At 40.4% G+C, this 18,676-nt stretch overlaps 1 protein-coding gene across 1 annotated transcript in view; it reads right to left on the bottom strand.

Moving 5' to 3' along the window:
• mphosph6 (M-phase phosphoprotein 6) overlaps positions 1–16,806 on the bottom strand; it is a 47,309-nt gene extending 30,503 nt beyond the window's left edge. Inside the window, exons 1-2 of the mRNA XM_048605788.1 lie at positions 16,619–16,806; positions 5,369–5,481 (exon numbers count right to left, since the gene is read on the bottom strand). Coding sequence (XP_048461745.1) covers positions 5,369–5,481; positions 16,619–16,669 — 164 coding nt within the window. The 5' untranslated portion in view covers positions 16,670–16,806. The remainder of the gene's footprint in view (positions 1–5,368; positions 5,482–16,618) is intronic.
• Positions 16,807–18,676: the final 1,870 nt, after the last annotated feature.

The raw sequence follows: 18,676 nt of genomic DNA, 5'->3' as shown, positions 1-18,676 counted from the left end.
GTCAGCCTCTCTGCTCCTATGATGCTGCTTGGCCTGCTGTGTTCATCCAGCCCTGCACCTTGTTGTCTCGGATTCTCCAGCATCTGCAGTTCCTACTATCTCTGATTCAGCATTTTATATATATATATATATATATATATAAGGAACAAGAGGATAGATCCCAAAGACAAAGGAACAAATTTACACATGGAGTCAGAAGACTGCTTCGCATCAGTATTCACTAAGGAGAGTAACATGGATGATGGTCAGGTTAGGAAGAGGTCCATTGATATTCTAGGACATGTCAATATTAAGGTGGTGGTGGTGTTGGGTCTTGAAAAACATGAAGGCAGGTTAAGTCCCCAGGGCCTGATGGGATCTATTCCAAGATACTAAGGGAGGCAAGGGAAGAGATTGCTGGGGCCTTGACAGAGATCTCTGTGTCCTCTTTAGTCACAGGTGAGGTCCCAGAAGACTGAGAAGACCCAATGTTGTTCCTTTGTTTAAGAAGGGCAACAGGGATAATCCAAGAAATTACAGGCCAGTAAACCTAACATCAATGGTTGGGAAATTACTGGAGAAGATTCTTAGGGATAGGATTTACTTGTATTTGGAAAAGAATGGTCTTATTATGGATAGTCAGCATGGTTTTATGCAGGGGAGGTCTTGTCTCATAAATTTTAGTTTTTCAAAGAAGTGTTGAAGATGACTGATGACGATAGGGCAGTGGATGTTGTCTACATAGACTTTACTAAAGCACTTGACAACGTCCCTCATGGGAGGGTGATCCAGAAGATTGTCATATGGGATCATCGGCGAGTTGGTAAGTAGGATATAAAATTGGCTTGGTCATAGAAAACAGAAGGTATTTGTGGAGGGGTGTTTCTCTGACTGGAGGTCTGTGACCAGTGGTGTTATGCAAGAATCAATGATGGAACCTCTGCTGTTTGTAATTTATATAAACAATTTGGATGAAAATGTAGCTGGTCTTATTAAGTTTCTAGATGACACAAAAACTGGTGGAGTTGTGAATTGTGAGGAAGTTTGTCGAGTATACAGCAAAATATTGATGAGTGGGAAAGATTGGTGGAGAAATGGCAGATGGAGTTTAACCCAGACAAGTGTGAAACAATGCATTTTAGAAGGTCAAATACAAGAGGAAAATGTACAATAAATGGCAGTACACTTCGCAACAATAATGTAACAGAGGGATCTTGGGGTGCAAGTCCATAGCTCGCTGAGACTCACAACACAAGTGGATAAGGTGGTAAACAAGACCTACATCATGCTTACCTTCATCAGTCGGGGCTTTGAGCATAAAAGTTGACAAGTCATGTTGCAGCTGCAAAACGTTAGTTAGGCCACATTTGGAGGATTGTATACAGTTCTGTAGCCACACGATGGGAATGATGCAGAAACTTTGGAGCGGGTACAAAAGACATTTACCAGGATGTTGCCTGGATTGGAATGTATTAAAAATAAGGAAAGGTTGCATAATCTTGGATTGTTTTCACTAGAGCGTCAGAGACGGAGAGGCAACCTGATAGAAGTACATAACATTCTGAGAGATAGATAGGGTGGACAGTCAGTGTCTTTTTCCCAGGGTCGAAATATCAAATACCAGTGGGCATAGGGTGAAAGTGAATGGGGTAAAGTTTAAAGGAGATGTGTAAGATAGGTAATTTACAAAGAGGGCGGTAAGTGCCCGGAAAACTGTGCCAGGGTAAAAACAAATACAACAGTAATGCTGACGAGGCATTTAGGCAGACACATGAGCAGGCAGGGACAGACAGATATGGACCACATGCAGGCCGATGGAATTAGTTTAAAATGGCATCATGGTCGACACTGATATGGGTTGAAGAGCCTGTTCCTGTGCTGGACTCTTCTATGTTCTATGTTCATTATGGCCAAGAGAACAATGTGTTGATTAGTGACAGAAGTATGAATGTAACCACCTCCTTCCACTTGTGTCCACTTTGATGGCCTCTGCTTATTCCACCAGACATACTCATTGGTCTGAGCAACTAATTTGTACCAAAGGCTTGAAGTCAGAATGAAGTACTGGAGTTTCTTCCACACCAATTCATGTAGACCTTTGAAACTTCTAACAGCTATAGAAAGCACGAAAACAAATGCAGAATTGTAGCAACAGCAACAGAATAAATGAACCAGAAAGCAACTTGTAAGCTGATGTTCCACTTAAGTGGTACTACTGGGTGGCAGTCTTTCATGCTGCTTCGTGCAGTGTTTAGAAATTGATAGAGTGAGTGTTCATCCAAAGTAGCAATGTTGGCCTTGAATCAGCAAAGCTGCACTCACACTATTTAATCATTATTAAGTCCAGAGCTCTTCTACCAGAAACAGGCACAACTGACACGAATGTCACACGCCTTCTGAGCCAGTTCACCACGTCTTTGGATGATGTTGTCAAGTAAGTTCAAGAACAGACCATTGGAGAGCTAAAATAGAGATTACAAGAGATTCTCTGTATTTAGTTAGGAAAGAGTGGGACCCATTCAAGCAGTGCCACTCGGTTGGACAATGGAGGTAGGCGTGATTGACCACATCACAGGCTGCAGAGAAGAAAGGTGAGGAAAGCCAGTTCTCTAGCGTTACAGAGGATATAATTTCTCACTTTGATGAGGTCTATTTTACTAAGATCAGAAATGTGTTAAAGAGAGATTCAAATATGGATCTGCAGAGATAGCTTGCTTTAAGAGGATGAGCTCGTTATATAGAAGCAGCACTATAAGAACAAGATCAAAGATGGTTCTCAACTAAGTGGACAATACCTGAGAAAAGACAATCATTTATAATATTAACCACCATGAGGATCAGAAAGGGAAATTATGTGGTCTGCAGTTTAGCAAGGTAAGCTCAGAAAGGAAATGAAGGCAGAGATAGAAGGCAAATTAGCAAAAGATGCTGATAAGAAAACAAATTTCTGACTTGAGTAATAAAACATCTACCTGTCTGTTTCTACCTGAAAATACGCAAGAAAAAAAAACTTTATTTTATCAGAAACTTGACCAATGGTGTTTCTTAACTGGTCTATTTACGTTACACTTCCGTCCGTGATCCGTGACAACTGTAGTTCTTTGGGAATGTTCCTGTACATGCTTAAAAAAACTTTCATTACATATATAATTAGATCAACAACATGGAGAAAGAAACAAACTGCTGTTAGTATTTCTACTATCGCAGCATTTTTACAGTGTTTCTATACTACAACTGTTACAGTTGAATTCCTACAGACTGTCATTTCCTGGATCAGACGAAATTGCATCTATAAATCTGTCACTGGGCTAAGGGAGTCAGGTTTATCAATGTATATGCCAAGTGCTGGATTACAGTGATGGTTTCCTGATATCTGAAACACTAGTGTACCTTCTAAGTGGTTTTACATCTTGTTTTTTTAATCTCACATTCACTTTCAAGCTCACTTTTGTTTTGGTTTTGGAGACGCCAATCAAACTATCACAACTAATGGCCAAGGAGAGTTTGAGAGAATTGTTTGGTGATGATAGCAAGGTATCACAACACATAAAGAAATTTGATAAAGCCTGGAGGAACATAATTTATTTCAATATATATAAATTACCCTACAAGGACCACCAATCATTTCTATGATTATTGAAAAGTCACTGCCTTAGCTCTGAACATTGCTCTTTGGGATCCAAACTTCAGAAAACAGTGCTTACACCCTTATTTAAAATGTATCGATCATGCTTAAAACTAAATGACATTTAAAGAACCATTTGCCATCAAAATTATTTGCACAATATTCTCAGTGTTGTAATTGTAAACTTAATTAGACTGGGTCTTTGTACAGCATGAATGTTTGAAGTCACAAACAAATTATAAACTATCAGAATTTTAGCCACTATAGCACCATACAGCATCATTTTCATGTTGATCCTAATAAAATTGCATTCAAAACTGTCACTGAAAATGTGATAATTTTCTGTTAACTATTTTACAATGTATCAATGTATTAAGTCAACTATTTTATGAGCAAAATATTCATCACAAATAAAGAACAAAAATACAGTTTTTAAGTCTCTCAACTTCTCAGCACTCATTCAAAACACACAATTTGAATTTGCTCAAATTAACTGTTCACTTGACAAAAGTGGTTTGAAATAATCTTGAAAAGCATGTGTGTAAATATTTAGTAAAGCTAGGTAATGATCCAAAGGAAAGTTGTAAACGTTCTTAAAGGAGAACATACAAGCAAGTGGAGAATATACCAATGAACAGGCAATAGTATTGACAGGAAATGTACCTGAAGACCACACCTGAAGTATTGTGTGTAGTTTTAGTCTCCTTTACTGAGGATATTCTGGCGACTGAGGGAGTGTAAAGAAGGTTTAACAAATTGACTCCTGGGATGGTGGAATGGATTTGGGGGTGGTACGGTGGCTCAGTGGTTAGCACCGCTACCTCATAGCAACAGGGTTCGAATCCATTCTCGGGCAACTGTCTATGCCGAGTTTGCACATTCTCCCCATGTCTGCGTTAAGTTTGGACATTCTCCCTTTGTCTGTGTGAGTTTCCTCCGGGTGTTCCGGTTTGCTCCCACAGTCCAAAGGTGTGCAGGTCAGGTGGACTGACCATGCTAAATTGCCCATATTGTCCAGGGATATGGACTAGTCATCGGAAATGCAGGGCTACAGGGATAGAGTGGAGGGTGGGTCTGGGGGGGATTTTCGTTGGAGGCTTGGTGTGGACTCGATGGCTGAATGGCCTGGTTCCACACTGTAGGGATTCTATGATTCCATGGTGATGTACAAGGAGAGACTGGATTGGTTACAACGACATTCACTGGAGTTTAGAAGAATGACAGGGGACCTCATAGAAGCTTCGAAAACTCTCAACAGGAATAAACAGGGTAGATGCAGAAAGGATGTTCTCGATGTCCAGGAAGTCCTGAATCAGGGATCACAGACTAAGGATAAGGGGGAGGCTTTTAGGACAGAGATGAGGAGAAACGCAGAGAGTGGTGATCCTGGGGAAATCTCTGCCACATAAAGCAGAAAGGCAAAACACTGAATCCTTTCAGAAAGGAGCTAGGTATTTTCTAAGGCCAAAGGGACTAAAGGGTAAGGGACGAAAGTGGAGACAAGGTACTGAAGTGGGTGAACAGCTATGTTAATATTGAACAGCGTTTCAAGCTCAAAGAATCAAACGGTCTGCTCCTGCACCAAAATTCTATGTATTTAAGTCTCAGAATCAAATCTAACTCAGCAAGCTTGGTTGATCTTACATCCTAGTTGAGAACATAATTATTTTTGAATTCTAGAAACTAGAATTGTTCAGACAGGAATGATGAAACTTTATTCAAGTGGAGTCATTAATAAATCTTTGTAAAGAGTAGTTTACTTACTCCTTTTCTTTCAATTCTGGTAAATCCAAATACCAGTGCTCATCACTAATTATCTTCTTTTCTTCTTCTTCCAATTGCTTCTTAGTTTCTGTATCCAAACTCCTCTGCATAAACTAGAAGTAAATCAAAAAACAGCCATCAATTCCACTGAAAAATTAACAGTAAAAGTTTTAACTTATGGATTTAAAGTACTTCCAAGATTAAAAGTACATTGGAGTTATTGTTTTCCAATAAATTTGTCTGAAAGTAAAGATCCTTTGTACAATATTTTTAATTCCTTACTTATCAACTGAAACACAAAATGTTGCTAAAGTGTGAGTATGATAGAAATAGCACTACTGACAAAATTATTCATTTCAACCTCTCATTTCCTTTGCATCCAAACTAAAAATGAATAACGACTTATCAGTTGTATAGAATAAAATCATTTCTGAACAATAATCACACATACTGAAAACAAATTCAAATAATTTAAACTACAGTAATAGCACATTGCATTGCTTTTATTCTCAATTGCAATAGCGTATGCAAAATGTCTCAATGAAGTCTCAAAGGGGAGGGTGTGTATCCACCTTCCGAGTAAATTTTTAATTGCTCAACCAAAACCATTAAAAACAGCTCGACTAACTGGATTTCATCTCATTGTCGTTTATGGACAAATACTGCTGCCTTTGCCCATAAGGCAACAGTGACCATTTCAAAAGTAATAAATTTACCATCAAGTGTCTTAGATATTCATGTTTTCCTTCATGTTTTTAAACTGTCACGCTGCAACACTGATTATAAAATTGACTGGTTAAATCAATACAAAAAAAAACCAAATCTTGAAAAACAAACTACTGAACAAATCTACTGAAAAACAAATTATGTTCGCATTTAAAGAAAGGCAAATTGAAATCATCTCGTATCTTATGAAGATGTGTTGGTCAAGTAAGATTTTGCATTCACTGTCATTTGTGAACCTTGCAATGTTTATTGAGTAATGTCCAACTGATATAGTGCAAATTACTGTGCATCAAGACCACAATAAAAAATTGCATTTGTAGAGCACTTAGACTTCGTAAAGTGCTTCATGAGGACATTGTAAAACAAACTATGATACAGAGCTATGAAAGAAAATATCAGGGCAGATGACCAATTAGAGACACAGGTTTTAAGGAGAGTCTTACACAAGAGAATTGAGGTAGAAAAGTTAAAGAAGGAACTCCAGAGCTTAGGCCTCAGCAGCAGAAAACACTGCTCCCAATAGTTAAGCAATTAAAATTTGAAATGTACAAGAAACCAGAATTAGAGGAGCGCACAGATTTGAGATTGTAGTATGAGAGTGCGACGATACTTGGCTTTAAGAGGTGTATTTTGTCCTTTTTTTTAAAATGAAGAAAGGTTAAGACAGAAGTGCCAAGTAGTCTGCTCAAAACCAATAAAGTAAACAACTTGCAAGGCCTTGAGGTTTTTCTGCCAAGTTGGAACAATAGCGACAGCCTGAACGGGTGGGGGTCAAAATCCTGCAGAACCAGGATTTTTCATTTTAGCCTTCTGTGGTTGCCGGGGTCTTGAAGCTGGATGTGGAAGCTCTTATTCCTCTCTCTGTTACAGCTTCAAGCTGAAGTTCTCTTCCTGCTGCTAGAATTGCATGGGAGACAATCTATTTCACTGAATTTGCCTTTGTCAAGGGTGTATTTACAGGATGTTACTCTATTGGAACAGTTAATTAGTAGCATAAGACCGTAAGACATAGGAGCAGAAATTAGGCCATTCAGCCCATCGAGTCTGCTCTGCCATTCAATCGTGGCTGATAAGTTCCTCAAACCCATTCTCCCGCTTTCTCCCCGTAACCTTTGGTCCCCTTGATAATCAAGAACCTATCTCAGTCTTAAATGTACTCAATGACCTGGCCTCCACAGCCTTCTGTGGCAGTGAATTCCATAGATTCACCACTCTCTGGCTGGAGAAGTTTCTCCTTAAAGTTAATATATTATTTTATTAAACATTTTAATAGTTACAGTTAAGCCAATTCTTTTATTTTATTTTGTCTGTATTTTAATTGTACTGTAAACATAAAGTGTAGTTTGCTTAAAGTTTTTGACCAAAAAAATTGCATCTGAATGCAACTCCTCACACTTCCTTTTAGAATAAGGAATAGGTAGGGTCTAGGCTGTCTTTTGAATGTATTTTGAGAGGAATGATCTGGTCCATGGGCTTAACCAAGAGCCAGCATGGGCAAGTGAGGAGGGATGGTGGGTAAACAGAAATTGGTAAGTGTTAGAACACAATTGCAGTTTTGGATTATCTCAACTTTATGTAGAATGTGGAAGGTCATTAAAGAGTGCATTGTAAGAGGCAAGTCTAAAGATAACAGAGGCATGGATTATACAGATGAAATTCGTATATTCTTAAAATTGTCACTAGGAAGGAAATGAGAAAGCACTCTGATTTTATACAAAGTATGGTGAAAATTTGCAGTCTGTCCCTAAGATTGATCAACTGAAATTTTCAAGATAAGCACAATAAATGTTTTGTTAGGTACAATTTCCAAGGGATTTAGAGCAAATGTGACTAAACCAAGGTAATTAAAGCATGAATGAGGATTTCTGCAGCAAAAGAGTTGAGCAGGAATACAACTGATTATCTTTGGGAGGTAACAGAGGTAAGACTGAAGTGGAAAAAGAAGCAATTGTTTGTGATTCTCTTGCTATGTTTGGATAAATAAAAATGAAACCAGACAAGTACATTTTCCCCAGTTATATATTAGTTGAGTAGTGCTGGAACAGATTGCTGTGATCAACCATGTGAAATGGTACATACGCATCAAAAATAAAGGAAGGTCGGGGGGCAGCACGTCTTTATCACAATCAAACAGTGCTATTTGTGACTTTATTAACAGTCATTTAAGCATACCGGCAGAAGCAGAAACCAGACTAGAGGGATTAAAACTGAATTTTGGGAAAGGACGGCACAAATCTGGGGGTGAACAACACATGCAAAGACTTTGGAGAGGGGTGATGGAGTTGGCGATGGGGTAATAGTTTGCAAGATTAGTAGGGTCAAGGGTAGACTTTTAACAATAAGGGGTTGTAATGATCAAAACAAACATTCTCAGGGTAATTGGTGAACTATGAATTTGTATTGTTTGTTTAGCTATTTCTCATTTTCAATAGTTTCAATTTATGAATGAAAACACAAGCAAAGCTTTAATGTTAGACAAGATAATTGCAAAACTACTGTTGTGGTTATTCAAGGTAAAGTGACAACGTTATTAGATAAAAAGATACATGTAGATTAAGATAAAGATTAAATGGAGGCAAGTATAAAAGATAAGTATAAAGATGATTGCAGGCCTGTTACTTGCTTTAAGATTCCCTTTCCAAAGGAAAGGGGTTGAAAGCTTAAAGTCAGATTTGGAAACTTCAATGGCTTCTCTAGGTTATAAATTGCTTTAATAGGGGGATTCAATAGGTAGGGCAGTTGAATAAAGGTCAAAACCTAAATGATTGCTATCCCAGAAGTAGTGAATCACGCTTCCATTGGAGATCAGGCATCTCAGCTCCAGGAGAGATCTCTACAGGAGTTCCTCAGTAGTATCCTAGGCCCAATCATCTTCAATTGTTTCATCAATGAGGATGTTCACCAACGATTGGACAATATTCAGCACTCTTTGTAAGTCCTCAGAATCTGACGTGCAATGCAACAAGATCTGAACAATATCCAGGCTTGGACAGGCAAGTGACAACTTACATTCACACTGCATAAATGCCAGGCTATGACCATCTCCACTAAGAGACAAACTAACCACCAACTGTTGACATTCAATGTTCAGTGTTAACATCACTGAATTCTCCACCATCAACATCCTGGGTGCCACCATTGACCAGAAACTCAAATGGGATCATTACACAGACAAAATGACTACAAGAACTGGTCAGAGGCTAGGAATACTGCAACAAGTAACTAACCTCCTGACTCCCCAAAGCCTTTCTGCTATCTACATGGCACAAGTTACTTGCTTGGATGAGTGCGACTCCAACAACACTCCAAAAAACTTGACATCATCCAGGACAAAGCAATCCTCTTCATTGGCATCACATACACAAGCATCCACTCCTTCCAACACCAACATTCATAGCAGCATATTCAGGATCAGCACTAGAAAGGATAGGTTGGACAGGCAAGAGACTGGCAAGATCAGTCCACCAGCCTACAGGCCGCGTGCAAAGGTTGGTGAAAGTGTAGGCTGAGCTAGCTAAGATTACAATACAAACTAGCAATTAACCTGAAATTAGACTAAAATACACCTGTAATGGAGACCTGCAGACCAGCTTTCAGGGCAGAAAGATATGAGGTTACTATAAAATACTTAAAGAGCAGAAGATACGCTACATCCCGGACAAAAATAACTCTGGGCAGCATAGCTGAAGTTGACAAACCAGAAGAAACAGTTCAGCCGTATTCTCAGCAGGAAACATGAGCCCCACAGATCCTCCATCACAGTAGCAGTGCAGCTATTGCTGAAGCTGGTTAAAGTTAATTTAAAATATAATCAGAAATATAAAAGCTGAGTCTTGCAATGGAATTCTGCACAGTTTGTGCAGAAGTGTATGTTTGATGATGTCCAGAAGTTCAGGAATGTGAAGATTCAGAGCTTGTTGAGGGAAGTATTGTGCAGAAATGGTTGAGCAATGGGCAGTGGCAATACAAACTGGCAATTAACCTGAAATTAGACTAAAGTACACCTGTAATGGAGCCAATGGAACTTAGACGGTAAAGTTAGGGAGATTTGGAAAGAAAGAGCCAAAGATAGCAGCAATTGGCCAAGGATAGCAAGTGTACATTGAGGAGCTCCCTAAAGAGCCAACTGCACAAGAGCTACTGTGAGGGGAAATAAATTTAATCAAAATTAACAGATGTCATCCATAGGAGAAAAGGAAATTTTCCTTTGGGGAAGTTGGGGAGGGGAGAAGGGAAGAGATAGAAACTTTTTCCATTGAATAAGGGCAAAGAAAAAGAAACTTATGATCTGCATTTGTATATCAACCCGGGAAAGAACCAGACTTTATTTCATCTTGCAAAGATTTGCAGTCATTGGTACAAAATAAATATCTAAGAATGGACAAGAGCAAAATACTGCAAATGCTGGAAAGCTGAAACAACAAAAAAAATCCTGGAGATAATTAACAGGACATGCAGCATCTATGTAGAGAAACATATTATTTCATGTCTCTGACTTTGATAGAGTGTCACAGACCTAAAACATTAACATCTGTTTCTCTCTACAGATGCTGCCTGGTCTGCTGAATATTACTCACATTTTCTATAAGAATTTAGATTACTTTCACAGTACAGTGGCTCTCAACCTATTCTTTTGCAGAAAGCAGGTCAAACAAAATACAGGAGTCAAACTCTGCACACTATGTTAACCTATAACTTCTTAATTTAAAAAAAACCTGATCTATTTTTCCAGGCTACATTTGCTTGTATTCACACAGTGGTTAAACTAACTTTTTCCCCGTGTCTGCACACTGATTTGTAAATATATGGTAAATAATGCTGCAAAAGTGCATAATCTGCAATTCATTTTCCTACAGAATACTGAAGATGAAAACTGAAAATGATATCAACTTTCTAAAAAAAATTCACTACATTTCGTTAAACAGCCTGCACAACCATGCAGCTGAACTCACATAGATTAGGAAAAAAAGTGTGCAAAACTATAACTTATGCAGCATTCATAAGGAAGATTACAGAACCTGTGTGATGAAGTGAGGTTTTTATCTTCAAGTTACAGGCCACATCTCCAATCCTTACGGGTAATAGGACAGCAGGTCCGAAAGTAGAACTGCAAGTGGCAGATACTATATCAGCGAAAGATTTTAACACACTGCTTGAGTAATTGCTCTTTCACAAGTAAGCTTCTGAAGCATACACATGGCAGTTTTATAGCCAGGTTAAATGACGTGCAAGCAGAGGGTTATATTCCCGTACACTTTGCTTGAAGGGAAAAGAAGCTCTTGAAAAATGCAAAAGTTACAGCCATGTAATTATTAAAAAATTACTGACGCTATCAATACCATAGTATTAAGTAATTTCATTGCATAAAAATTCTAGAAATATCCAAGTTCCTTAAAATCTGCAATTCAGCAATCAAACATGCCCCACCTATAGTGACACTCATCGTGGTTTTTGATAAATGGCATAGCTTTCTGATGTATTCCAAAGGCTGATGATACGGAAATGTTGAAATGCTGATGGCTCTACAATTTCTGTCAAGCAATATTAGCTTTGAAAATGCCTCATAATTCTAGGTCATAAACTTTAATACAAGGCAATCACTGAGTTTCTAGCATGCATGTAAAATTTATTAATCAAGTGCCACTTTTCAAACATTTAGCAGTTTAATGAATAAATGTATTGCCTGAAATGATGAATCATCAACTTCTGAATTTGAATGATCCAAGAACGGGAGATGGGACAAGTAATTTTTTTTTTAAAATGACACCCCACTTCCCAAAACAACAGATGCTACATCATTCACAATGGCCTTCTGGCATTTCAACCTATTTAAGTTAACACTTTTAAATTGTATTATGAAACCATTAAGTCTGCTGTTTCTGTTGACCGTATCATATAACCATTGAATAGTACAGCACAGAACAAGGCCCGTACGGTGTGGAGCAGGCCTGAACATGTCTTACATTCAGGACACAGTGATCATTTGGCCACAGATCACGGAAGGTATACGATGTACTCATGAAGACATCATAAAATTACTTGAAGATACACAGGTTAAATTAGAAGTTAAAAGATTTGGAGATGTTGTCAGTGCAAGCATTTAGTATGACCTATGACATAGTTACCCTACGTACAGACCCTCTGTCATGGAATCAATGATACGACTGAATGAAGTGTATCTGAAATGCAAAGAGTTAGAACCAGGCCATTTGGCCTATCAAGTTTGCAGTCAAAGAATAATTCAGCTGCATTCAACCACCTGTTCAAGAACGGTCAACATCATATTGGTCACCACAATTTTTGTCCCCCTCACCCATTCATACCTATCTCCCTCTGAACTGACTGCACTCCATGCTCTCAGAACCAACCCTGACTTTGTAATCAAGCCTGCTGACAACTGGTAATGTTGATGTTTGGCGCACTGACCTCTACTTTGAGGAGTTGAGCGCCAGGTTTCAGACACCTTCATCTGTCTTCCTTTGGATCATGATGCCACCAGTGAACACCAAGCTATTGTATCCCTGGTAGTTACTAATATCATTTCATCTGATAATCTGCCCCCACTGACTCCAAGCTTATAGTCCTCCAAAGCAGCACAGCCCATTTCCACCTCCTTCCCAAAGTCCACAAACAAGACTGCCTGGACAGATCTATTGTTTCTACTTGCTCCTGCCCCACAGAACTCATTTCTACCAACCTCGATTTGATTTTTTTTTCTCCCCTTGTCCAATCCCTTCCCACTCACTTGTGTGATTCTCCTGATGCATTACATTAATTTTAGAACTACCAGTTTGCAGGCTCCAGCGACTTCCTCTTCACCACGGACATGAATCCTTTCCACATCCATCTTCCATCAGGGCTTCTATGCTTCAGCTATGTCCGACCCATCTCCTGCACTTCTGCCCTCACACTCTCTCTTCCCTCCAGCAACCGTGATGGGGTGCCCCTGGTCCTCACTTACCACCCCACCAGCATCCACTTCCAAAGGTTCATAAACTGCCATTTTCGCCACCTCCAGTTGGCTGCCAGCACCAGACACATATTCCCCTCCCTTCCCTTGTCAGTCTTCTGACGGGACTGCTCCCTCTGGGAGGCCTTGGTCCACTCCTCCTCCACTCCCAACACCTCCCACACCTCCATGATGCCTTTCGATTCAATCGCTGGAGGTGTAACACCTGCCAATTTACTTTCTCCCTCCTCACTATCCGAGGCCCCAGATACATCTTCTAGGTAAAACAGCAATTTACCTGCACTTCACTCAATCTGGTCTACTGTATTTGTTGCTCACAATATAGTCTCCTCTATATTACGGAAATGAAATGTAGACTGGGCAACCACTTTGCAGACATCTGCTTTCTTTCCACAAAATGACCCAGAGTTTCCGGTTGCCTGGTACTTCAACACACCACCATGTTCCCTGGCCAGCATCTCTGTCTCGGGTTTGCTGTAGTGCTCCAGCAAAGCTCGGTGTAAGCTGGAAGAACAGCACCACATTTTCCGCTTGGGGACCTTGCAGCCTTCAGGACTCAATATTGAATTCAATAATTTTAGGGCCTGAGCGCTCTCTTCCATGTCCTTCCCCCATCCAGACATACCAGGCCTTGTCATCACATGGGATGCTACCACAACCAACCTAATTTCAGCTACTATTGATTATCCCAGGCAGACCATTACCCATTCCTTTGTATGCCCAACCATTGTTCTCTCTCCCCATTTCCACCTATCATACACTCTTTTCCCAATGCCATCTTCAACATATAAACCAAACTTTTCCTACCTACAATCACGTCTTAAGGAGGATCACAGGATCCAAAACATCAACTCTGCTATCCCTTCCCAGATGCTACTGAGTTTCTCCAGCAATTCATGCTTTTGCTCCAGCAAAGAGAATGTCTGCCAACAACCCCTCAATGCTCTCAACGCACATGTGCAAAACGTGCCTGTCAGTATTGCTAATGACGTCATTCCATCTTGTTTACTTATATTCATTGTGCATACCATGTTTTTACTGACAGTCTTTCACAGGAATGGATGCACAGACCTTTCTCTATGCACAATGTGAACTTTTCAGGAGTTCAGGAGGCACAGCCTCCAGCTGATCTGATTCCCCATTCCTTTCACGTATCCTTGAAATTCTTCTTCCTTCCTTTTTTTATTCAATTCTCTCTTTAAGGCTACAACTAAATATATTTCCACCAATCTCAGGCAGTGTATTCCAAATCCTAATGACTTGTGTGAAGGTGTTTTCCCTCGTATCACCTCTGGTTTTTTTGCCAATCAACTTAAATTTATTTCTATTTTGCTCTGCATACGCACTCTACACTGCAATACCAACTTTTGTATTTGTTCTAAAAAGAGTAAATTGCATGTTCAATTTACTCAAGCTCCTCTGCAATATTCAATGAACAACAATCAGTATTTAGGCAGACAAAGTAACTGTTGAAACAAAGAATGTTTATATTTAAATATGGAAGAATATGAACACATCCAGCACAATTAACATGTTTACTGCATCATTTACATTATTAAGCTAAATATTATCTATAAAATGGTGCACCAACACTGGTGTGATTTTAACTTCATGGTCATAGAAAGTAAGAGTGGCTACAAACTTTTTAGGTTTAAGCAAACGCTTTGCCACTGGAGGAAAGTGAGGCTACTTAATGTATGTGGGACAGCCCAGAGAGTATTGAACCTGTGAGAAGTCATGGCACATGGTAGCAGACTTCAAGGTAACCATTTGCAGAAACTGTAAGCAGGAAGGGCACTTGATTAAGGACTGCGAGGGGACCAAATTCTGCAATCTGTGCGGGGAGGCAGGATACCTTGACAAGGCCTGCCCAAGACATGGAGCCACTTATGCTCAAATGGGCCAGAGGTGGCACTGTGATCAGTGGTTCTTAAAAGGACATTAAGGCACCACACTCCAACAAGGCAACTGAGTCAAAGGACATTTAGAACAAGGGTAAGGCGTGAGAAAAAGGAGAAAAGGATACTGCAGGGAGGGATCAACCTACTGGGGAGAAAACCAAGTCAATGGAGGAAAAGGCAGCAGATAAGCAACACGAATGGCAGACGGTGAGGACAAATCTCAGAAGAAAAATACACAGTGCCACCACAGGCCAAGAGTACAGTGGAAAGCATCAGTTGCACTAAAGACATGCTAGCAGCTCCTCTAATGAAGATGTGCAGGAGGAAGGCCACAAACAGAAGACGTGACTAAGTATCAAAATGGGGAAGGAGATGAGAGCACCCAGCTGGAAAATGCTGGACATAGCAACGGACCAAATGATGTCCCCCTCCACGATGCTAGGTGCACACACCACACCCCTACTCCACGTAACCAACTGATCTGATCAAAGCCTTGCAGTCCTTCCACACCTAATCATGAAGGGAGAAGCCTCCAAATGCATCCACAGACTCAATGATGATAGAACTCAAAATTTCAGAGCAAAAGACAAAGCAGAAGCATGTGCAACTTCTTCAGGCAGAAATGTCAAGTGAATGTTCCATCTTGACCTCTTGCTATTCTCTTAACCACAGGGAGGGCAAAAAAGATTTACCACACTACTTACTGGGGCCTGACGTATGGGGCACTATTACCTAACTGTAACAAAAACTTTGTGCATTGGTTGCAGAAGGCCTCATGTACATTACTATACTCTTGCACCCTCTGAAGGGACACTCAGGCGTGGATGTAACCTTGGAAGATAGGCAGTCTAAACAACCCTCTTGACTGCCTGTTGCCTGGACTGTTTGCAAAACTGTTCCCAATCCTCCAAACACAGTCTGAATAAGGCTTTGAAGAGCTGAAGCAGAAGTTTTACCCCATTAGCCATGGGAAATGCAGGGTTACAGGGAAAAGGTAGGGGGATGGGGATGGATCTTGGTGGGAAGCTCTTCGAAAGGTCGGTGTGGACTTAGCGGGCCGAATGGCTTATTTCCACATTGTAGGTGTTCTATAAATATCCTGAAATGATATGGGGGCATTAAGCAGGTGATAACGCCAAGAAGTCAGCGTAAGAGAAAAATGCAATTCTACGTTTTCAGAAAGTGAACTTTTTGGTCCAGCAGTTGTCAACATTAAGATTTCTTGCCAAGCAAAACTGCTGGTGTGTGTATATGTATGTGTGGAGGAGGGGAAAGGAGATAATACCATGAGGGAATTAATCTACCTCCACTCCTCCTCCTGTTGCTGCCGCTGTTGCCTGGGGCGTACAGTCCAACACCAAGACGCGAAAATTACGAGTTGGAGATAGTAAGAACTGCAGATGCTGGAGTCAGAGATAACACAGTGTGGAGCTGGAGAAACACAGCAGGCCAGGCAGCAGCAAAGGAGCAGGAAAGTTTCGGAACAAAAACAGAAGTTGCTGGAAAAGCTCAGGCAGCATCTGTGAAGAAAAAAAATCAGAATTAACGTTCCGGGTCCGGTGACCCTTCCTCAGAAAGTTTCGGGCCGGGACTCTTCTTCAGAAAAGAAAGTTTCACAAAACCCACGAGTAGGCCTCGGGAGTTCAAACTTACCTTCATTTTCAGCAGGTTTTTCGATAATTTCATTGCGCTCTCTCTCGCCATTTTTGTGTGTTTTTTTGTGTTTATCTTTCTCTTGATTGTTCAGAGGAGGAATCGAAGAAACGCAAAAAGAGAAATAAACACTACACCAAAGTCGCCGGCGCTTCCTCCGTCCCCGGCAACACGTTGACAACGGACGCGACCAATCGATCGGACGAGCCCCAGCCGCCGCAGCCAGGCTAATCAATCGCCGGAAACAGGATGCGGAGCTGTCCAACTGCTGCAAGTTCTTCGCACGGGATGGCTCACCATCCAGCACAGGGATAGAGGAGCTCACAGATCAAAGTAAATTGTATTTTTGTCAGCTGTCTCTTTTTCTTATCCGCAAACACAAGACATACCCCCTAGAATCTGAAATAAAATGCTGGAAATCTGAAACAAGGGCAGAAATTGCTGAGGAAGTTCTGAAGAAGGGTCACCATGTCATCATGTCCTCTCTCCCCTCCCCCCACCTCCACCCCAGTGGGACTGACTGTTCCTTCCAGTCTGGCAGTTAGACACATTATTGTTCTGCCATTCTCACATTCCAATCACTTAATCTGAACTATCAACATCCTTTCTCCCCCAGCACTCTACATGCCAACGTCCTCCCCCAACCAAAGCATAAATCCTGCCCCCTCCACACTTCAGTCAGCTCTGATGAAGAGTCGTTTAGACTCAAAACATTATATACTCTCTCTCCATGGATGCTTCCTGACCCACAGTAATCTCCAGCATTTGTTGTTTTAAGTTCTGAAGAAGGATCACTGGATTGGAAACATTCATTCTGCTTCTCTCTCCACAGATGCTGCCACACCTGCTGAGTTTCTCCAGAAATTTCTGTTTTTGTCTCTTATAATCTGTATGTTTAAAACATTATTGTAACTGTTTGATGGTTGGTGGACCCAGAAGGGTACTAATCCTTCATCATAATTTCTATTACTTTCCAGATTGTACTCCTTTTGTACCCAACTGTTGTATGAAATAAGACAATGAAAGTGATTGATTAAGATGGAAATAATCAGACTATTTAACAAGCAACATGGAAAAAGAAAAAAAAATTGCAAAAGATTAGAGACTACAAAAAAAAAACCCCCCCCCCCCCCCACCCCCGCCACATCACAGAATAGGAACAACAATAGGCACTGCAGCTTATCAATTAAGAGCAAAATAAACTCTAAGAAAAGATATTTATGGCAAATTTTAAAGGAAGTCAGATTGATATCTGTTGAGAAGGGTCTAAAAAGACTTAACTACACTATTCAAGGGAGATCACTTTTGGAAGTTAATATTTGGTTATGAGAGAAGTAAATCCGTGAAAGAACAATTGTCTGTAATCCTAAAGGAGTGAGCTTGATTGGCACAATGACTTTAGCTTGCACTTTTTTGTATGCAATATTGGCCGTTATAAAGCTTTTATCAATGCCTCTTTAAAATGAACAACTTGTTACCAAGAAGGGTATGAGACTAGCTGAGCAACATCTCTGATTTTTTTTTCTAGGAAGGAAGGGGTACCTCCATTCAGCAGCTCCCACAGCAAATCTACATTTAATTGCACCATGGCATCACATATTGTTGTACACACTGGTCAATATTCTGCAGTTGGTAATGAACCATGGGCACTTGCCACTGACACTGAAGACCCACAAGGATGTAGTGATCTCTGTGATATGAGTTTCCCCTCCCCTTGTCAGAGTAATGGAATCTCTTGACATGCAGCGACTTTGATTTAAGCAAATAAGTAAGCAGCCTTGCTGACCAGCAAGACAAGCTGCCTGGTAGAGTGACTGCGCTAATTGATATGGCAAGACAAGTGAGGGCAAAGCAAGGTATGGGTGCTGTGAGCATGCAGGTACAAGCTAAATGAGTGAATACTACAAGCAAAAGAGCAGCCCTGAGATACAGTGTAGTCCATTCCATGGGTCAATGGCCTGTGTGTGTACACAAAATGTTCTTGCAGCAGTGTTTCAATGCTAATTGCCCAGTGCACCCGGCAGCAAGTCTATGCTTCCTAAGCAGCCGAAAAGTGGA

Source organism: Rhincodon typus, chromosome 15 (assembly GCF_021869965.1).
Source record: "Rhincodon typus isolate 14 chromosome 15, sRhiTyp1.1, whole genome shotgun sequence".
In the NCBI taxonomy this organism is placed as follows: Eukaryota; Metazoa; Chordata; class Chondrichthyes; order Orectolobiformes; family Rhincodontidae; genus Rhincodon; species Rhincodon typus.
This window is presented reverse-complemented; position numbering and strand designations above follow the sequence as displayed.